The following is a 23,992-nucleotide window of genomic DNA, read 5'->3' on the forward strand; positions in this document are numbered from 1 at the left end:
TTCTTCTTACTGGTACCCTGCATTTTGTATATCAAGACTGGGGATCTTTTAGCGTGGCCCCTCAGTGAGTGTTGATGCTCGCTCTCCTAAGTATAAATGGTGCTGAGAAGAAAGGGATATAGAAGAATTGTGGTTGGTGAGGAGAGAGCCTATCTGTTAGAACATAGCAGTGTGTGAAGATGTTGAGGTTGTCCCTGTCCGTTTGTGTTTTCTTTCTATCTCTCCTCTCCCCGATGGGTGGGGACAGTAGAATAATACACCCACGGTATCCCCTGCTTGTTGTAAGAGGCCACTAAATAGGAGACCAAGTGCTTTCATCTTGGGTGTAAGTATTTGCGGTCATGGGTACCCAACTGTAGCTGAATCTGGCATGGTTTCCACTTAGCCTACTTGTGCCAGGCCCTTCACTTTCATCCATCCTAACCAACCCCCCTTGGTCAGCTGTTATTCTTTTCTGATCCTCAGGGTATTTGGTTTACGAGACCTAGGAAGTCTTTCATTTCCATGCCTTTTGTGACCCTTGTCTTCCTTTGGCTGATACCTTCATTTTTCGAAGTGTCTGACCCCTTCCATTTTTTCCCTCTGATTAGCATTAATAGACTCTTAAGAGAGTTGTACTTCCTCTTAAAACAATAATCATCATCCCCATCTCTCCACTCAAAGCTCAGAACATAGCGCATAGTCAAGCAGCTCGTCTACATATCCCCAAGTCTTCCCAGCCCAAGTTCGCAGCATTTTCATAATTCTCTGAGTTCTGTTTTCTAGATATGTAGCCACCCATTCAACTGCTGTACTCTTTCTCTAGTCCTATAGCCCTCAAATGTAATTGGCGGTAAGCATTTAGTTTAATGATCCTTGGTTTATATGTCACAGCTAGCCCCTGGATTTCAAGTGCCAACACTGCCCAATGAATGGTACAGGTACTGAGATTATTTGCAGATGCCAATTGAATGCCTGTGACTGCAGCTTGTAATGAAGCTTGCCTATTTGACCATGGAAACCAGCGGTGAGAGGCTGGCGCGCTGGCAAAAATCCATTTCCAAAATGTATCCAACAAGGTGCATTTACAGTATTCAAATAATGAACTTTGATAACTTACTGACAAACATAACCTCACGCAATGAAAGAAAGAAATAAAAAAGCATGTTTCAAACACGAGGATAAATCTATGCTGGTGTTGGCTCCCCTGTGCACATGCTGTATTCATTGGACTGCTGTACTGTATGCATTTTAGATGCCCTGTACTTGCATGGAAACATCGTGGCTTATCGAACTTTCCTATGATGAGGGGAGAAAGTCTCTCACTTCCATCTGCATTATAACATTCTTCGATTTCCCGCCACGGCCCCTCTCTCAAAATTCAGAAATGCCAGCCCTTGCTGTGTCACAAAGTATTCTAAGACCCATGAATGCTTAATCGCTTTGATTCACAGTTTAAACCTTCCAAATGCCATGGAAAAAAACTATTTCCAAAAAATATCCAACAAAGTGCATTGGCATTAGTCTTATTCAAATATTATGCACTTGGATAAATCACTGGAAACATTACCTCACGCAATGAAAAAAAATCCACACGATTGAAAGACGAAGACAAATATTGCTGGCTCCCCTGCGGAAAAAGTTTTTTTTATTACAGTACTTTACTGTTTGCATTGTTTAGATGCCTTGCACTTGCACAGAAAGTGCCCGACGCCCTTAAAACATCGTGGCGTATCAAACTTTCCTATGATAAGGGGAGGAAGTCTCTTGCTTCTGTGTGCATTACAAGTTTCAACACAGTACAATGACCCCCACCCTTGTACGATTTCCCAGCTGGCGCTTCTCTCGTTTAAAACCTTAAGTCCGTTTGGGCACGGCATTTTAAAAAGCGATGCAGGTTCATCGACAATGACAATATTGTTCGGTGTATACGAATTGATTATATGAGCCACTCTTTTTCACCTACGGTCGGCATCACTAGTGTATAGATGTTGATTCCCATTCAGATTCCCTATGGGAATCAGCATCTATATCATCTAATGGCCAGGCAGGCGTCGGCTTTGGTAATGAGACAAAGTGTCTCATAGTGCGTTGGCACTGCTGGTGGCTCCAAGTAACCTAGGCAGTGGCCTTCACGGCAAGCACTAGCCATGTGTCTTGGTTGGTGTGCTATTTACCAACTGATGAGCCCAACTTAGCACACTGGGGTGAAACGCTAGCAACCAGGAATGAGTTAGCTGGAAAATTTATAATGTCCAATAACGGACCATTTATATTGGTATTATCACTAGTGTATGCGGATTCTGCTTCTCAGCACACTGTCTGTTATGTGCTATTATGGCAGCTGTGAGCTCGCATCCAGAAGATAGTTGGTTTGAACCCCACTGTTGGCAGCCCTGAAGATGGTTTTCCGTGGTTTCCCATTTTCACACCAGGCAAATGCTGGGGCTATACCTTAATTAAGGCCACGGCCGCTTCCTTCCCATTCCTGGGCTTTTCCTGTTCCATCGTCCTCATAAGTCCTATCTACGTAGGTGCGATGTAGGAAAAAATAATCCACCTTCCCATTTCATCAGCTTTGTGTAAACTCTTTCTTTCCCATTACTTTGTATAATTCCATGTGTCATTCTTTTACTGCCAGCTCCATCTGTTTCCATCTTTCATGTAAATTTGTCCAATTTTTCTTCTTTTCTTCTCTTACCAATTTCTTACATTTTCTTTTAATACCAAGATACTTCCTTTTACTTTGGCTGTACCTATGTTGAAACGCCAGATTCCATAAGATCTCCAAAGTTAAGCAACATTGGGCGTGGTCAAGATTTGGATGAGTTGCCACGTGGAAGGGAATGGAGGAGCAGAAAGGAACTGACCACCCTACCGTATGTAAAGTCCAGCTCAGGTGGTGGTGGTGGTGATTATTGTTTTAAGAGGAAGTACAACGAGGCAACCGTCCTCTATATAACACTAATCAGAGGGGAAAATGGAAGGGATCCGACACTTCGAAAAATGAAGGTATCGGCCAAAGAAAAACAAGGGCCACGAAGGGCGTGAAAATTAAAGACTCCCTAGCCCTCGCAAACCTAATAGCGTCGGGGTCAGAAAAGAACAAGAGTTGACCAAGTTAGGTCGGATAGGATAGATGAAAGTGAGAAGCTTGGCACAAGTAAGTGGAAGCAATACCAGGACTCAGCTAAGGGCCCCATGGTCGCCAACCCACGCTCTAAAGTTCAGAGCCCCTAGGGCCCCGTTTAGTCACCTCTTACGACAGGCAGGAGATACCGTGGGTGTTATTCTACCGCCCCCACCCAGAGGGGGTAAAGTCCAGCTCAGGCACACCTCTGCGGAGGCTTGGACCTGCCTTCAGGCAGAAAACACCTTTAGTTTTCTTTGACTTTCTTCTTTTTTTATCTCTATTCCATTCTTGCTATGCTTTCTTCTTTTCTTTCACTGCTTCTCTCACGTTCTCGTTCCACCACTCTCATCGATGTTCTTCCACAAGCAGTCTCTGCCTCACTTACAAATGCCCTTTTGAAGTCAGACATTTCATCTTCCACATTTCCAGCTTCAGTAACTAGAATTTGTAGATTCATTCTTTCCAGAAATTCTTCCTGAATATTCTTATCTTTTAATTTTCACACTTTTATTTTACTGTCTCTTATCTCCTTTAATTTTTCCATTTTCCCACTCTCATTTTTGCTATCACAACTCAATGATCTCCATCAAATGCATCTCTTGGTAAAGCTGTTACATCCATCAACTGTCTGTGATTTGTCCTTTCCACCAGAAAGTAAACAATTACTGATTTTATTCTTCTGTCACCCCAGCCATATCTTGTAATTTTCCTGCTGTTTTTCTTCCAAAACCATGTGTCGTCAACAATCATTCCATTCCATTCCTTTCACAAAACTGGACTAGTATCTCTCCTCCTTCATTCCGTTTCCCATATCCATATGGTCCGATTACACTTTCCTTTACTTGTCTTTTGTTTTCCACCTGTGCATTTAAGTCTCCCATGTTACATCACTTCCACATCATTTATCTCCTTTTCTAGTTTCTCGAGTAATTCCTTGATATCCTCCTCTTTGTTCTCTGTCTGTTGTGCATACACTATGAGAGACTTTGTCTCATTTTCAGTGCATTGGCACTGCCGGTGGCTCCAAGTAGTCTACGCAGTGGCCTCCACGGTATGCACTAGCCATGCGTCTTGGTAGGTGTGCTATTTACCAACTGATGAGCCCAACTTAGCACACTGGGGCAAAATGCTGGCAACCAGGAATGAGTTAGCTGGAAAATTTATAATGTCCAATAACAGACCAACTATATTGGTATTATAAATTTACTCATTCGGAACAAATATTTCAGGTTCCCCATGGGAATCAACATCTATATCATGCTGTTTTTTGGTCAAGACAAAAGCTGCATATCGCAAAAAAAAACCTTCAACAACTGATTTGCATGACAATGCAAGGCCACATTGTGCTGTGGAAACCTTTGACCACTCTTCTTACAGTCCAGATTTGTCAACTTGTTTGGACCACTGAAAGAAGAATTGAGAGAAAAGTGATTTCATGACGATGCTGTGGTAGAAGAGTATGAGCACAACTTGCAGAATACATGTTCATCTTTTTTTCAAAGATGGCATAAAAAAGTTGCCAATTCAGTGATTAAAATGTGTGTCAAATTCAGAAGACTATGTAGAAAAATGAGTTGCTTGTTATGTATTTTTTGGTGGATTCAGTACAATATTATAAAAAATAATTCTGGTTTATGTTTGATTCACCTAGTATATGCACTCAACAAGAACTCCAATAAACATTCATTCTGTATGCTTACCGCGAACCATGCTCACAACACTGCTGGACTGCGACCTCTAGCACAACCACAATAACGCAAGAATTTCTCCAGTCCACCTGCACAAGAGTACAAGACAAAGTGCTGGTAACTTTTTGGTGCCTCACCCTTTATAATAATAACATGTAATAATAATCAGAGTAATGTGAAGGTGATCTCAATTGGTGTGCCTCAGGGTTCTGTGCTTGGGCGTTTATTGTTTCTTATCTTCATTAATGATATTGGTCACCTTAAATTAAATGGAAGACTATCCATTTTTGCTGATGACACTAATATTTTTTATACAGGCTTTAGCAATCATGAACTTGAACAAAATATGCAGCAGGATATTCGATTACTTGAAACATGGCTTAATTCCAACCGATTAACTATCAATCTAACAAAAACAAACTACATAAATTTTCAAAAACCTTTATATGTATTAAATTTGGATAAAAATCTGCTTTTCTTCAATCAAAGAGTAATGAAAGTGCACAGTACTAAATTCTTAGGACTGATTATAGATGAAAATCTGTCGTGGAGTAATCACGTGGAGACTATTTGTAATAAAATTATCCCTGTGATCGGTATCCTCAGTAGATTGCGATATAAGTTTTCTCGTGGGTTGTTGAAGGGTATTTACTATGCTCTTATTGAAAGCCACATCTCTTATATAATACATGTCTGGGCATGCTGTAATAAAGAATTATTTGGAAAGGTAGAGGTCCTTAGGAAGAGAGCACTAAAAATAATTTTCAAACTGCCCATTCTGACACCGACTAAAGATCTGTATAAATATTGTAATATATTATCACTTCCAAACCTCCGCATAAAGGCTTCTATAATTATGATCTATAAAATTCAAAACAAATTAGTCCGCTCAAACACATCAATAATTACCAATTCACAGATTCATAATTATGAAATAAGAATTATTTATAATATTCACTACAATCAGATTCATTCCACTAGTTATGGTCAAAACTCTCTTTGGCATTTTTCTATAACTATGTATAACTCGCTTCCAAAAAATATAAAAATGTAACCAACTTTATCTATCTTCAAGAATAATGTAACTAAATACCTGAAGTAGTATGGTAATTATGGTTAGGAAGCTTTGTCCTACCTTATCTCTTACACCATCTTAAATTATATACTTACTGTATTTTATTTTGTAATCAGATTGTGAATATAGCTGCCATTGTCATTTATTTGTATTGCACCAAGAAGAGCCTTGGCTCAGGTGCCTATATTGAAATGAAAATAAATAAAATAAATAATAATAATAATAATAATAATAATAATAATAATAATAATAATAATAATAATAATAATAATAATAATAATGCCTCAGCTACCATGTGCATTTAAATTTGACGCCATCTGGCTGTCTTCTTGTCAATTTCGATGTTTCGTTTCACTCTAGGCCTACTAGATGACAGAGTAAACTGAATCTCTCTTGGGTATATGGCTAGGTTTTAATGAATTTTGTCAGGTGAACACCAGATGTGTCACCAGAGATTCTAACATCATATGACATGGAGTGTTGAACAGACTTTTCTCTGCCCTTCAAAAATCCGACTACCTCTGCCGGGTTTGAACCCGCAATATTGGGATCCGGAGGCTGACACTCTACCAATGATCCACAGAGTGAGCTGGTAGTGTAAGTGAGGTACTAATTCTTATTGACTCACTCTGTATGTTCCAAAAATCATTCATCTGATGACATCTTCTAGGAATTTACAATCATGGCTTATATTTTCAAATATTACTGAAATATTGTCCCTTTAATATTTTTCTCTACTTTTTAAAATTTGTATTGTATTTATTATTAACAACCTTCTTTTTAAATCCTTGCAGGACTTCCTACAAATTCTCCAGAAGACTTTCTCGAGGAGAATTACCTAGAGGGATGGGTAAGTAACACAGCAAATCAATTTATGGACAAAAATACTTTCCTACCAGTAAAGTTGGTAAAGAGCACAAGATATCAGATGACCCTGTCTCACATTTGTTACTGAGGATGACATTGTTGGATACAAGGATAGAGGAGGTGACTGATACTAAAGAAATATTAAAATTTACCTGTGATAATAACGATATTTACAATAAGATACAAAAGATGAAAACTAGAAAAGCAGCTGGAATTGATAAGATTTCAGGGAATATACTAAAGACAATGGGTTAGGATATAGTACCATACATCAAGTACTTGTTTAATTATTTTTTGCATGAAGGAGCTATAATAAATGAATGGAGAGTTGCTATAATAGCCCCTGTGTATAACGGAAAGGGTGATAGACATAAAGCTGAAAATTACAGACTAGTCAGTTTGACATGCATTGTATGTAAGCTTTGGGAAAGCATTCTTTCTGATTATATTAGGCATGTTTGCGAAATTAATAAGTGGTTCGATAGAAGGCAGTCCGGGTTTAGGAAAGGTTATTCCACTGAAGCTCGACTTGTAGGATTCTAGCAAGATATAGCATATATCTTAGATTCAGGAAGTCAGATGGACTGTGTCACGGTTTACCTATCTAACACATTTGATAGGGTGTATCTTGGGAGACTACTGGCAAAAATGTGTGCAGTTGGCCTAGAGAAAAAAGTGACTGAATGGGTGGCTATATTTCTAGAAAATAGATCTCAGAGAATTAGAGTAGGTGAAGCTTTATCTGACCCTGTAATAATTAAGAGGGGAATTCCTAAAGGTAGTATTATTGGACATTTATATTTTCTTATATAGATAAATGATAATAGTAAAGAAGTGAAATCAGAGATAAGGCTTCTTGTGAATGATGTTATTCTTTACAGAGTAATAAATAAGTTACAAGATTTTGAGCAACTGCAAAATAACCTAGATAATGTTGTGAGACGGACAGTAGGCAATGGTATGATGATAAACAAGGTTAAAAGTCAGAATGTGAGTTTCACAGATAGGGAAAGTCCTTTCATTTTTAATTACTGCATTGATGGGGTGGAAGTTCATTATGGGAATCATTGTAAGTATTTATGTTTTAATATAATATAATATATTATATATATATCTTCATTGGGGTAATCCACATAAATGGGATTTGTAAATAAAGGGTACAGATCTCTCCACATGGTTATGAGGGTGTTTAGGGGTTGTAGTAAGGATGTAAAGAGAGGGCATATAAGTCTGTGGTAGGACCCCAACTAGAGTTATGGTTCCAGTGTATGGGATCCTCACCAGGATTACTTGACTCAAGAAGTGGAAAAAAACCAAAGAAAATCAGCTTGATTTGTTCTGGATGATTTCTGACAAAAGAGTAGCATTACAAATATGTTGTAAACTTTGAGCTGGGAAGACTTGGGAGAAAGGAGACAAGCTGCTCGACTAAGTGGTATGTACTGAGCTCGATAGCTGTAATTGCTTACGTGCAGCCAGTATCCAGTATTCGGGAGATAGTAGGTTCGAACCCTACTGTCGGCAGCCCTGAAAATGTATTTCCATGGTTTCCCATTTTCACACCAGCCAAATGCTGAGGCTGTACCTTAATTAAGGCCATGGCCGCTTCCTTCGCACTCCTAGCCCTTCCCTGTCCCATCATCACTGTAAGACCTATCTGTGTCAGTGCGACATAAAGCCACTAGCAAAAAAAAAAAAAAAAAAAAAAAAGTGGTATGTAACATCAGTATAGTTGATCTGTTATTGGACATTATGGACATTATCAGTTTTCCAGCTAACTCATTCCTGGTTGCCAGCGTTTCGCCCCAGTGTGCCAAGTTTGTCTCATCAGTTGGTTAATAGCACACCCACTAAGGCGCATGGCTAGTGCATACTGTGGAGACCTCTGCATACACTACTTTGTCTCATTTTCAAAAATCGATGCCTGCCTGGCCATCAGATGATAAAGATGTTGATTCCCATAGGGAACCTGAAATATTTGTTCCAAAAGAGTTGATAAAGATGTTGATTCCCATAGGGAACCTGAAATATTTGTTCCAAAAGAGTAAATTTATAATACCAATATAGTTGGTCCATTATTATAAATTTTCCAGATAACTCATTCCTGGTTGCCAGCATTTTGCTCCAGTGTGTCAAGTTGGGCCCCTGTGTAGGCTACTTGGAGCCACTGGCAGTGCCAGTGCACTATGAGAAACTTCATCTCATTTTCAAAAATTGATGCCTGCCTGGCCATCAGATGATAAAGATGTTGATTCCTGGAAACCTGAAATATTTGTTCTGAATGAGTAAATTTATAATACCAATATACAGTATTTGGTCCGTTATTGGACATTATAAATTTTCCAGCTAACTCATTCCTGGTTGCCAGCATTTTGCCCCAGTGAGCCAAGTTGGGCTCATCAGTTGGTAAATAGCACACCCAACAAGACGCATGGCCAGTGCTTACTGTGGAGGCCACTACATAGGCTACTTGGAGCCACCGGCAGTGCGAATCCACTATGACCAACTTTGTCTCATTTTTAAAAATTGATGCCTGCCTGGCCATCAGATGATAAAGATGTTGATTGTCATAGGGAACCTGAAATATTTGTTCCAAATGGGTAAATTTATAATACCAGTATAGATGGTCCATTATTGGACATTATAAATTTTCCAGCTAACTCATAAATGAGTAAATTTATAATACCAATATACAGTAGTTGGTCCGTTATTGGACATTGTACATTTTCCAGCTAACTCATTCCTGGTTGGCAGGAATAAATGAGTTAGCTGGAAAATAATACTATATTGGTATTATAAATGACTGATTTGGAACAAATATTTTAGGTTCCCTATTGGAATCAATATCTTTGTCGCCATTGATGCTTTCACAGCCTGTACTTATAGACATGATACTGTATAGGTTTTTGGGCTTATGCCCTGTCAAGGAAATAAGGTGAAATTCTTTACATCCACGAGAAAGGTTTCTTAAACAATGACTTTTTAATTTAGACCCCAGATGTGGCACAGAGCTAGCGTTCGAAGGGAAAGCTGACTGAGCCATCAGAATCAGTCTAAGAGGTTCACAGAACGGGTGTACGTAACATATGACATGGACAGGTGTATGATATTGACACAAGCCTGGAATGAAACATCTGGTGATGAGGAACATACGAATTTGGAAAACACCGAGATGAAATAATAATAGTGAAGGGACAGGGGAGGGAACTACCGGTACCTATGTAAATTCTTAATGGCTGGCAACTAGGTATTACTTAATTGATAGTGTCCCTGTTGAAATTTTTAGGATTTCTACGTATTTCCACAACTTCCCGTATAATCCTGGACCTGTAGTGTTTAGTGTGCGTAAGAGCTTGAGCATCTTGGAGCATGACATCATGACCCGACGATAGAGCGTGCTCAGCTATTGCCGATTTGTCTGGCTGTTTGAGATGAATATTACGTTCATGATCCATTGGTACCCATTGTGCTTCAGTTCTTCCTGAACTGGTGTTGCTCCTTCTTGAATAATGGTTCAACTATATTCCTGATTCTTCTTTCAGTTATCTTCTCCAGAATTTTAAGTGAGTGAGAAAGTTGAGTGTTTTTCCAAGTTTATCCACTTCAAAATATTGATTTAGCGGAATGAAGTTTTGAAAACCCGTATATTATGCTATTTAAATTTATTGGAAGTTCCTCTTTTATTTTGGGGTTGAGAGGGTGTTTTAATCCCCTTAAATTCCCTGTGGGTAAGGCCTTGGTGTTGCTAATAGGATACAATAGCACTGTCTAGCCCAGAAGCAATGACAAACTACCTCACTCCTCTTCTTGCCTAGTACGCATTATTTTAGGACTGTCATCAGTTTTTCAAGTTTCTCTGCAGCCACATAACCTCTGGTGGTGCTATTTGAAGATTCAACCAGCCTCTAGACTGATGACCTTGCAGATAAGTGTTCATATACTATGAAAATAAGAAAGGATGCTGACCATCAATGTTGTTACGATTGTTCTAGGAGGAACCACAAGTAGCGTGCGAGAGCGAGGAAGAGGGGATACTGTTTCCACCTGTCTTCTGGGATGGTCCTTACAACACAACTATCCAAAATGAAGATGTGACCACTGAACCTGAGGAGCAGGTAAGAAGATGTTTGCAAGTTCTATCATACCTTACTAGCTTCAGCAGATGTAGATTTTAGGGTTGCAACAATACTGGTATCTAAAGGAGATGTGTCACAGCAGTCAGTGTCACATCCCCCACCCTGGTCAAGTCAATGACATGCTGCACTTCCCCTACAGTTGCTTTACCCTTAGTGTTCTTAATGAGCATTTAATGGTCTGCTGATTATACTGGTAATGGAGGGACAGCGGACTGACAGCAGTTTGAATTTGAGCCAACAAAAAAGCAACGGTTTTTCAAACACCACACAGTGAATGCTTCAATGGTGACAAAGCAGGGCTTCATTAAGATAAGTTCCAAAATTCAGATTCATAGATGTTTGGACAGAGATAAAGGGTCAGTTGCAGTAACGGTGTTTAGAAGATATGTATGGTTAAACAATGTCTAAGTATGGCTGCTGCATTGCAGAGATGTTATTTATCACTTACACACTGTCTAAAACCAATGTTCAACTGGTCATGTTTAAACGCTGCCAAGAGCACTGTTTAACCTCAAATGTGAGGAGTGAATCACAATCAGAGGTTATGTACCGTGAAACATTAAATTTGTATTATCATGTTCAGACGATTCCGGGAAGAAAGGTTAGTCCGGCGGCCTCTCTGTGTGTCTTCTGCTGCAAAATCACAGCAATTTATTTTTAAATATATGGGGAAGTACAGCTTAAAATAAAATTTTGCTATTCAAGAGACCTGTTTCTTGTGACTGACAAAGGAACAGTCCGATAATGGTCAACTTGACTATAATTCTAGTCAACCGATATATTTTATTATACAATAGCTGATGTACCGTGCTTCGCTATGGGATTCTCAGAAAGATTAACTTTGTGGTGTTCCTAACTGAAGTCAACTTAGGCTATTACAAAAATGTCAGTTGGAAAGTAGTGATTAAAAACAATGTTATCGTATAAAATACTTGATCAAATGAAAAAGCGCACACTTTCTCACTTTTAACGAACAGTACTATGGTGCCGATCTAAGAGTGTGAAGTTTCAAAGCTGGAATAAACAGGACACAGACAGCTGTGAACACTTCTCTGCCATTATTCTGTTAAATATGCACACTGCTCATTCCAATCAGTGCCTCAGAGTAGGGATTGAATAGCTTGAATGCTATGATGAACCTGTGTCTTACGTACCAGTAATATCAGAAAATTTATGAACCAGAGGAACGCCACGCTAAAGAAGAGTTATCTGACTCCCCAGCTACTTCCCGCCAATATTCAGACAGGCTGTTATACTCGGTACGACTGGGCGAGTTGGCCATGTGGTTAGAGGTGCGCGGCAGTGAGCTTGCATCCGGGAGATAATAGGTTTGAACCCCACTGTCGACAGCCCTGAAGATGGTTTTCCGTATTCTCTCATTTTCACACCAGGCAAATGCCGGGGCTATGCCATAATTTAGACCAGGGCCACTTCCTTCCCACTCCTAGCCCTTCCCTATCCCATCGTCGCCATGAGTCCCATGTGTGTTGGTGCGAAGTCAAAGCAGATTTAAAAAAAGATATCACTATACAGCAGTAATCCAATCTTTTGGAGATAAGTGGCAACAGAGATACAAAGTACATCACCACAAACAATAGTCAATGTAATGTTATTGTTGATCATTGTTATGGGGTTTCTGTATTGTAGGCCTTCACATTTAGTTTTCTTTCGACTCTGTAATATTAGGGCGTCTTACTAAATTAATTATAGTGTAGACTGTAGTTCCTTATTCCCCGACTCTACATAGCGATTTTCATTAAATTCTGTTTACCCATTTTCTTGTGACTCGGCGCTGATATGGACTTAGCAACAAAAATTCAAATTCATGAATATCTCTGTTATCATAGCTGGTACGGTAAAAATGTATAAGACATAAAAGATTGGATATGTAATACTATATAACTTTATTTATATAACTTTAGTTATGGGGTATTTGTCAATAGGACCTTTAATAACTCAAATGTTTGAGAATTAAATATTAGGCCTTCCCCTAAACTACCATTTCACTCAGTGTGAATAAACTTGTTTATGGCCTAGATTATAGTGACTTATTTCCCAACTTTGCATACTGATTTTCATTAAGATAGGACAACTAATAACAAATATTTGAGAATTAAATTTTGGTCCTTCCCCTAAACTACCATTTCTCTCAGCGTGAATGAGATTATTTATGGCCTACATTATAGCGACTTATTTCCCAACTTTGGATACCAATTTTCATTAAGGTAGGTCCACTAATAACATAAATATTTTAGAATTAAATTATAGTCCTTCCCCTAAACTACCTTTTCTCTTAGCGTGAATAAGATTATTTATGGCCTATATTGTAGCGACTTATTCACAGACTTCACATTTCAATTTTCATTAAATTCTCTTGAGCCGTTTTCTCGTGATAACCAAGGAGAGGTGGATGTGGATGTCTGAGAGCAACATGGTGCCATACAGCCGAAAAGGCCTTGAATAGAAATGGCAATTTGATGGTGGAGACATATAAGCCCTGGGAGTACTCTCTAAGGATCAGAAGAGACGACCTTGAGTGATGCTTGCGGGTGTCTATTTTGGACACACATACTGATAGGAAAGCAGAAGAAGAAGTACAGACAAAACTCTTATTTTATAGACATACCTTAAAAACCACATTATTAAACAAGGGCAAAGTACACACTGTGACATACCCACTTGGCCCACAGATGTTTGACAAAATTATAACGTGGCGGGTCACTTTAATATTAAAATAAATAAATGATATCTCATTGTTTCTCCATAAACAATATCCCATGGGCACCAGCCTTCAAGCTTATGGCTTGAAAATGAAAGTTGATAATTAATAATAATAATAATAATAATAATAATAATAATAATAATAATAATAATAATAATAATAATAATAATAATAATAATAATAATAATAATATGTAATGAGACTCAAAAAACTCCCATGGGTAGGGTGATGGGACACAAATCATTAAGTACAATAACTTGGAATTTAAGGATCATTAATAATAATTTCAGAACATACAAATGGAACAGCTATTTATTAGAATGAAAAACGTGACGGAACTGTGTATTAACGAAATCTGAACTTACGGAAGCAAAAGAAAAATTGAATGAAATTAACTCTAAGAAAATGAACTGTTGCGCGAAGACTTGCAGTAACTTATGCCATAAGCTCACCATATGTAGACTCTGTTGTCTTGAAGCTTATGATGGGTGGATCTCTCGTACCGGCTGCCTCATCTGTTGTTGGATTCCAGTCCTACTTATGCTTTTCCTGGCTTTAACACTTCCTACTTTACTCCTTACATAAAGTCGTAATGAGTCCTAATTTTAAGTGCAAAACCACCATGGGTTATGTTCATGGAGAGAATACACTTGTATCCTTCCGTATTACGGAACGGTAGCATAGCTAAACTCATAATAAAAGCTCTCCTCTCCTATACTAGTCAAAACTGGTCTCCCGTTGACTACCTCTCGTAATTGAGATAACAAGTCCCAATGAGAGTAACTTTTGAGTAGTATATACTCAGATGCGAAGCGAACTAAGTTAAAATCTTCTCTGATGTGCAGACGTAGAATTGTAGTAAGAGTGTCTTCCAAGAGTGTGAATAAGAATGACCTCTCCAGCTCTTGTCTTCGAAGTATATCCGTTCAAAAGTCTCCTTCCATCAGACATATCACATGGTCCAGTAAGATTCGAGGTGTAATCCCTTCTCCTATGTATTGCTGTGAATCCATCACGTTGCTTCATTACGTTCATTCACATAGGCTGAACTTTCCCGCTGAAATAAAGCACCAGGTAGCGAAGTTCGATAAGTGGGCGTTTATAATGTATCAACTGTCTCTTCATGAGGTGGAGAGGGTAAGATTTCTCGTAACCTTGATGACGAACTTGTCCTAGAAATGCGCTGAAATTAGCCTGCTGACTCTGGTCACCTCACAATGGCTATTGGAAAATTTACTGCAAGTTATTAATATGAATGATGTTGAAATACTTTACCCAATTATTTGTTCGTTCAGAATACGTTATAGCCACGATACAAAGAAAGGAAATGTTGATGGAAATGGATGATAAAACCCTATATATATATATATATTTTAAAATGACCTATTAGTGATTAAATATATACATCTTATCAATTAATTATATAGTTCAATAATTGAAAACATGCAGTGATGTCCCAAACATCACATTCGCCCCTCTGAGCCTGAAACAAGTAGCACTTCCGTTGATGGCTCACACCTACACTTTGCCACTTACGTTTCACTTGTTTTCAAAACAACTGTACATTCATTCATTACTGTATACAACATAACAATATTTTATAAAATTACAACTTGATGATTCCACCTACAACTTAATAACAAATAATATATAACACTTCAAAATTTTCTTTAAAAAAACACAATATTATAACTTAGCGAATTTCTGATGTCTCACTTTCTCAAATGTTCGTCATCTCTTGCTGATTTCATGAATCCAGTGTATGCAACACTTGACAATTCAGTTTAGATCTGTACAAAATTTACACAAACAAAATATATCGTATTACTCTTTCAAGTGTTTAATACGTTCTTACTGTATGACTATCACTTCACACACGCTAACACACTCACATGGGTTTAGCCTAGGGTAAAATTATTGCAAGTCTTTATGAAGACATAATATAGTCTACGGGGAATTTACAAATCTTACTCTGCAATATTAATGATCCTCGTTATATTAAATCAAATACTAGATTACCCATACATGGCATTACATAAAGAGAACAGACATAACCTTGGTAATGAACTCGTGTCAATCATATACACACACATCGTGTAGCAAGCAAAACAAAACTATATCTTAAATCAACAGATGAAAACCATTTTTTACCCTGAAAGCCCTGAATTAACTCTTCAATTGTCTGCGATTTTAACTGGTCAGCACAAATATGTCTATTCATCTTTCGCGCGTCAATACAAAGTCTGATGCTCCCATCAGTCTTAGGCACAACGATTAAAGAATTTAAATACTGGCTATTAGACACTTCAATAATCCCATCGGCTAACATAGCTTGTATCTGATCGTCAACTGCCTTGGCATATTTGTGTGGGATAGCATACCATGGCCCGCTGTAAGGACTGTCATCCAGCACTGAAAAAGCATGTTCATAAACATGTGTTTTACCGGGTCTCTTAGAAAAAATCTCAGCGTGTTCACATAACACTGCCAACAATTTGTCCCTCTGGACTTCCTCTAATTTACTGTTACTCGCAGCTTGAAATAAGGCATCCTTCTGATCCTCTTTCAACCACAACTGGCATAAATTAAACCCCTCACTGGGTTTCTCCTCATATCTAGAAACCTCAGTAGCACTCCACATAGCACAAACATTTGTTTTCCTCTGAATTTCATTTTTCAGTTCGAGTTTGACATACTTATTATCCCACTTCAGATTTACCGTTGCATTATTGTAATCTAAGTGAGCCGATTTCAAAGTCAGCCAGTCACATCCCAAGATGACATCAAATACCAGATGAGGAATAACCAAACATACCTGTACTGAAATAAAACTCTCTATACAAATTGGCACCGCAACCTGCTTGCATATTTGTTTCGACTTTTTACCAACAGCTGTAATAATGAATGTAGACTTAACAGGCATCTCTTCCATCATAATACCCTGTTTAACTAAAGAGTCATACCACTCTGAACTAATACATGATTTCTGACTTCCTGTATCAGTTAACGCATTAACATACGCCCCCCCAAACTTCTAATTGAACCGCAGGATTAACCACTTCATCACCCGAATCTAAATAATTATGATATGGTTCACACATAAGATCTTCCTTAACATCTAGGTCATATGGCAATAGTTTCATAACACAATTCCTAACTACTTCCTGGTAAGGCTGGAATTCTGACCCATCATTACAGCCTGCATTTAGTTTAAAGGTTGCGATCGTGTACCTGCACTTGGCTCATTAGTAACTTGTCCACTGAGTTGTTGGGCATCCTCTTCTTGGCTAGTACGCCTTATTTTAGGACCGTCATCAGTTTTTCAGGTTTCTCTGCAGCCACATAACCTCTGGTGGTGCTATTTGAAGATTCAACCAGCCTCTTGGCTGATGACCTTGCAGATAAGTGTTCATATACTATGAAAATAAGAAAGGATGCTGACCATCAATGTTGTTATGATTGTTCTAGGAGGAACCACAAGTAGCATGCGAGAGCGAGGAAGAGGGGATACTGTTTGCACCCGTCTTTTCGGATGGTCCTTACAACACAACTATCCAAAATGAACACGTGACCAGTGAACCTGAGGAGCAGGTAAGAAGATGTTGCATTTAATGGTCTGCTGATTATACTGGTAATGGAGGGACAGCGGACTGACAGCAGTTTGAATTTGAGCCAACAAAAAAGCAACGGTTTTTCAAACACCCCACAGTGAATGCTTCAATGGTGACAAAGCAGGGCTTCATTAAGATAAGTTCCAAAATTCAGATTCATAGATGTTTGGACAGAGATAAACATAAAGGGTCAATTGCAGTAACGGTGTTTAGACAATATGTATGGTTAAACAATGTCTAAGTATGGCTGCTGCATTGCAGAGACGTGATTTATCACTTACACACTGTCTAAAACCAATGTTCAACTGGCCATGTTTAAACGCTGCCAAGAACACTGTTTAACCTCAAATGTGAGGAGTGAATCACAATCAGAGGTTATGTACCGTGAAACATGAAATTTGTATTATCATGTTCAGACGATTCCAGGAAGAAAGGTTAGTCCGGCGGCCTCACTGTGTGTCTTCTGCTGCAAAATCACAGCAATTTATTTGAAATATGTAGGGAAGTACAGCTTAAAATAAAATTTTGCTATTCAAGAGACCTGTTTCTTGTGACTGACAAAGGAACAGTCCGATAACGGTCACTTGATTACAATTCTAGTCAGCCGATATATTTTATTATACAATAGCTGATGTACCGTGCTTCGCTATGGGATTCTCAGAAAGATTAACTTTGTGGTTTTCCTAACTGAAGTCAACTTAGGCTATTACAAAAATGTCAGTTGGAAAGTAGTGATTAAAAACAATGTTATCGTATAAAATATTTCATCAAATGAAAAAGCGCACACTTTCTCACTTTTAACGAACAGTACTATGGTGCTGATCTAAGAGTCTGAAGTTTCAGAGCTGGAATAAACAGGTCACAGACAGCTGTGAACACTTCTCTGCCATTATTCTGTTAAATATGCACACTGCTCATTCCAATCAGTGCCTCAGAGTAGGGATTGAATAGCTTGAATGCTATGATGAACCAGTGTCTTACGTACCAGTAATATCAGAAAATTTATGAACCAGAGGAACGCCACGCTAAAGAAGAAAGTTATCTGACTCCCCAGCTACTTCCCGCCAATATTCAGGCAGGCTGTTATACTCGGTACGACTGGGCGAGTTGGCCATGTGGTTAGAGGTGCGCGGCAGTGAGCTTGCATCCGGGAGATAATAGGTTTGAACCCCACTGTCGACAGCCCTGAAGATGGTTTTCCGTATTCTCTCAGTTTCACACCAGGCAAATGCCGGGGCTATGCCATAATTTAGACCAGGGCCACTTCCTTCCCACTCCTAGCCCTTCCCTATCCCATCGTCGCCATGAGTCCCATGTGTGTTGGTGCGAAGTCAAAGCAGATTTAAAAAAAGATATCACTATACAGCAGTAATCCAATCTTTTGGAGATAAGTGGCAACAGAGATACAAAGTACATCACCACAAACAATAGTTAATGTAATGTTATTGTTGATCATTGTTATGGGGTTTCTGTATTGTAGGCTTTCACATTTAGTTTTCTTTCAACTCTGTAATATTAGGGCGTCTTACTAAATTAATTATAGTGTAGACTGTAGTTCCTTATTCCCCGACTCTACATAGCGATTTTCATTAAATTCTGTTTACCCATTTTCTTGTGACTCGGCGCTGATATGGACTTAGCAACAAAAATCCAAATTCATGAATATCTCTGTTATCATAGCTGGTATGGTAAAAATGTATAAGACATAAAAGATTGAATATGTAATACTATATAACTTTATTTATATAACTTTAGTTATGGGGTATTTGTCAATAGGACCTTTAATAACTCAAATGTTTGAGAATTAAATATTAGGCCTTCCCCTAAACTACCATTTCACTCAGTGTGAATAAACTTGTTTATGGCCTAGATTATAGCGACTTATTTCCCAACTTTGCATACTGATTTTCATTAAGAAAGGACAACTAATAACAAATATTTGAGAATTAAATTTTGGCCCTTCCCCTAAACTACCATTTCTCTCAGCGTGAATGAGATTATTTATGGCCTACATTGTAGCGACTTATTTCCTGACTTTGTATACCGATTTTCATTAAGGTAGATCCACTAATAACATAAATATTTTAGAATTAAATTATAGGCCTTCCCCTAAACTGCCATTTCTCTTAGCATGAATAAGATTATTTATGGCCTATATTGTATTGACTGATTCACAGACTTCATATTCCAATTTTCATTAAGTTCTTTTGAGCCGTTTTCTCGTGATATGGTATGGTATGGACACGTATAACATCGAGATGAAGATCATCCCATTAAGAGAGCTCTTGCAATCGAGGAACCAAGGAGAGGATGTGGACGTCTGAGAGCAGCATGGTGCCATACAGCCGAAAAGGTCTTGAATAGAAATGGCAATCTGATGGTGGAGACATACAACCCCTGGGTGTACTCTCTAAGGGTCAGAAGAGACGACCTTGAGTGATACTTGCGGTGTCTATTTTGGGCACACATACGGATAGGAAAGCAGAAGAAGAAGTACAGACAAAACTCTTATTTTATAGACATACCTTAAACACCACATTATTAAACAAGGGCAAAATACACACTACTAAAAACTAATATGACGTGCTTCATTCTTGAAAGAACATCTCCAGATTCTATAAAGTCACATTCAGTACTTGGAAATATTTGGGTCGATTGCAGAAACGATGATTAGTTTTAAGCCTTAGACAACATCTACCTTAACCCGCGAGTGGTCGCCAGCCGAAATGTAACGCGAGTGGTCGCGCGTGAGTCTTTCTCTCACATTAAAATAAATATGACTTAATTCACAGTTTTGTGTGGCGTAAGGCTGAAATTTACAACTGAAATGAAACGCAAGTTCTACCTTATATATTTTAGATAAAAATGAAATGATTAGCTGTGAGAGAGAGAGAGAGAGAGGGATGGCATATGGCTTTTAGCGCCGGGAGTGTCCGGGGACAAGTTCGACACGCGAGATGCAGGCCTTTTGATTTGACACCCATAGGCGACCTGCACGTCATGAGGAGGATGAAATGACGATGAAGGCGACACATACACCCAGCCCCGTGTAAGCGAAATTAACCAATTAAGGTTAAAATTCCCGACCCCGCCGGGAATCGAACCCGGGACTTATGTGACCAAAGACCAGCACGCTAACCATTTAGCCATGGAGCCGGATATGATTAAACGTTTATTAAAGACACAAATTACTACTTAAAATAACATATTGAATGTACATAAAAATAACTTCCGTCCTGAAGTTGTAAAAAACAAAATCTCACACATGCATTATATCTAGTAATATTTACATACAAAGCAAGGTTTCTGAACACAATAATACTTTCAGAAACAAGAAGTGCTCATAATACAAATACTAACGCGTACAACAGGAGTAAGTTTCCCGCTCCGCTTCAAAATAACACCAACGTCATTAGTCGCGCAATGAGAGAATCTCTCGTGCAGCACGCACGGACACATAGGAACCTTTGTTCTGACTAGGAGAGGGGGTGCTTACCCTTCAAATGTGAATCGCTCTACTCACGAAAGTTATAAACTCAGCTAGACGAGAGAACAGCCACCTCGCTTTCATCAATGTGAAGTAATATCACAATAAAAAATAATGTGAGACAAAATCTCATATAGCGGCCACTCGCGGGTTAAAAAGCATCTAATTTGGACGATGTTGTCTGCATATAGAAGGGTCCATGGTAGTTGTGTCATCAGCTGTTCTGTGATATAGTACATTGCTCAGAATTTAAAGAAAATGGTATTTCTCTATCGGATGAGTTTACAGTAATAAGGAAATGCACTTTTAAATTTTCCGTCATGTCTGTCTGTCTGTCTGTCTGTCTGTCTGTCTGTCTGTCTGTCTGTCTGTCTGTCTGTCTGTCTGTCTGTCTGTCTGTCTGTACGTACATGCATCACACAAAAATGGCTGAAGAGAATTTAATGAAAATCAGTAACTTATGTAAAGTCAGGGAATGAGCCACTACAATCTAGGCTATAAATCATTTTATTCATGCTGAATGAAATGTTAGTTTAGGGGAAAGTCTAAAATTTAATTCTCAAATATTTATGTTATTAGTGGTCCTATCGATAAATACTACATAACGAAAGTTATATAGAATTAAATTTCTGATTATTTATGTTGTGGTTATTATGTACTTGAATAATAGAACAGGGATGCTGTATTAATATGTTTAATTAACACTCCAACTATCTTGGGGACGAAAGTAAAAACATGAATAATAATCAGAGAGAATATAGATAATATTAGAAGCACAGAACATCAATATATAGAAGTCTTCGAAACATAAACAAAATTCATGGAGTTCATAAAACATATATGAGTTTATACACATATATTAATACTAGAGGCTGCCACACACTCCCTCTGCATTGACAGCGTCCATGTATTTTCGAGGGAAGGTGACCCTTCGACCTGATCTGGTGATCCGTGGTGCGGATATATTGGATTGAGTGCTGCCTGTCTTCATCTGAAGGTTGACAGTCTTTGGAATGGAACTCGACGGAATGTCCACAGTGGTTTCTCCAGATGTGTCTTCCTTGTTGTCCGATGATTGGTCTGTCAGAAGGAAGGCAGGTTTCAATCTGTCAATGCTAATAGTTTGTTTCCCTGTTGGCATTTTCACCTTGAAGTGTTTGTCACTGCGAGACAGGACTGGATATGGCCCATCATATGGTGATTGAAGAGGTGTTCTGACCGCATCATGTCGAACGAAAACGAACTTGCTCGTCATCAGCCGTAGGTGAATGAAGCTCTTTTTGCGGTCATGATGATCTGTTGGGACTGGTCTTAGGTTCCTCAACTGTTCCTTCAATTTGAAAACGAAGGTTGGGATGTCAGTTACTAATTTCTATTCGTTGAGAAATACTCTTGGTAGCCTAATTGTTGAGCCGTAAGTCATTTCCACTGGCGAGGTGTTGACTTGCGGAATTATGTAGGAACGAAGTCCTAACAAGACCAGAGGAAGCTTCGAAACCCAATCATCACACATCTGTGCCTTCAAAGCAGATTTTAATTGACGGTGCCAGCGTTCAATTTTTCCATTTGCTGCCGGATGATATGCTGTCGTTTTAATGTGGACGATGCCCAGTGTGCTTGTGAGGCATTTGAAAAGTTGACGTTCAAACTGCCTTCCGCGGTCAGTAGTTATGATATGAGGCACGCCAAAACGAGATATCCATGTTGAGACTATGGCAAATGAAACTGCTTCTGCTGCGATGTCAGCTAATGGAACTGCTTCTGGCCATCGGGAGAAACGATCAATAATTGTTAGTAAATAGCAATATCCTTGTGATGGAGGTAGTGGTCCAACTATGTCCACGTTAATGTGACTGAATCTTGCTGCTGTTGGAGGATAATGTCCCACTGCACTGTTAGTGTGTCTCCAGAGAGACAGCTGCGATGTTCTCCTTTCCGGTAGTGTAACGTATGTCTGTGGTGAACTGTCCGATGAAACTAATGTGTCGGATCTGACGTGGAGAAGCTTTGTCTGAACGTTGCTTGAACATGAAAGTGAGTGGCTTGTGGTCGGTGTAAATCGGAAAATTACGTCCTTCAAGCATGTACTGAAAGTGCTTCACAGCTGAGTAGGCAGCGAGGAGTTCTCTGTCGTAGGTTGAGTAATTCCTCTCTGCATTTGTCAGTTTCTTAGAGAAGAATGCTAATGGTTGCAGATTATTGTCTTTGATTTGTTGCAGTGATGCACCAATAGCATAATCTGAGGCATCTACCATTAAAATTAGAGGTAAATTTGAAGATGGAAGAGCTAGAAGTGCTGAATCGGCCAAGCTATTTTTTAGGTCATTAAAGGCTTGTCGAAGGTTTTCTGTCCAATTAATTTTTCTGTTGTCATTTTTCTTACTCCCGTGGAGAAGGTCAAAAGCTCTGCTTGTTTACTGGCTGAATTTGGCAGTGCTCTTCGGTAAAAGTTAATGAGGCCAAGAAACCGGCGCAGTTCTTTTACTGTTGTGGGTAGCGGATAGTCAACAATGGTTTGCACTCGCTCTGGTAGTGGTCTGATTCCTTCTGCAGATATCACATATCCCAGGAAAGGTACTTCTGTTGAACTGAAAATGCACTTGTTCAGATTGATTCTGATGTTGAACTTACTGATTCGTTCGAAATGCATTTGAAGATGCTTCTTGTGCTCTCCTTCATCTTGTGATGCCACTAGGATATCATCTATATAACAGTACACGAAATCGCAGTCTCTGAGTATTCTGTCGATATATCTTTGAAAAGTTTGAGCCGCATTACGAAGTCCAAATGGGGTGTGCAAAAATTCGAACAAACCAAATGGAGTTATCACTGCTGTCTTAGGTACATCGTCCGGATGTACAGGGATGTGATGATAAGCTCTGATCAGATCTATTTTTGAAAATATTCGTTTTCCATGTAGTTGGTTGTTAAAATCTTGAAGGTTAAGAATAGGATACCTGTCAGGCTTGGTGATGTTGTTGAGAGCACGGTAATCTCCACAAGGTCCCCAGGATCCGTCTTTCTTGGGAACTAAGTGAAGGGGGCTTGCCCAGGCGCTCTTTGACGGCTGGCAGATTTTCATATCGATCATGTGTTGAAACTCTGCTTTAGCTGCTTTGAGTTTATCTGGTGGTAGTCGTCATGCCTTTGCTGCTACAGGATGTCCTTCTGTGACAATGGTATGAAAAACGGAGGTATCTGGGATGTCGAAATGGACGTTTTCATGGAGCAAGTTGGGAAATTTCTGTAGAATGTCAGCATGTTTTTGATCTGGTGGCATTACATAAACTGTTT

General features: G+C 38.9%; 1 protein-coding gene across 1 annotated transcript in view; it reads left to right on the forward strand.

Moving 5' to 3' along the window:
* LOC136880865 (uncharacterized) overlaps positions 1-23,992 on the forward strand; it is a 117,907-nt gene that overhangs the window by 5,636 nt on the left and 88,279 nt on the right. Inside the window, exons 2-4 of the mRNA XM_068229154.1 lie at positions 6,670-6,725; positions 10,735-10,857; positions 17,069-17,191. Of these exons, the coding sequence (XP_068085255.1) occupies positions 6,670-6,725; positions 10,735-10,857; positions 17,069-17,191 (302 nt within the window). The remainder of the gene's footprint in view (positions 1-6,669; positions 6,726-10,734; positions 10,858-17,068; positions 17,192-23,992) is intronic.

Source organism: Anabrus simplex, chromosome 9 (genome assembly GCF_040414725.1).
Source record: "Anabrus simplex isolate iqAnaSimp1 chromosome 9, ASM4041472v1, whole genome shotgun sequence".
NCBI classification, from domain to species: domain Eukaryota; kingdom Metazoa; phylum Arthropoda; class Insecta; order Orthoptera; family Tettigoniidae; genus Anabrus; species Anabrus simplex.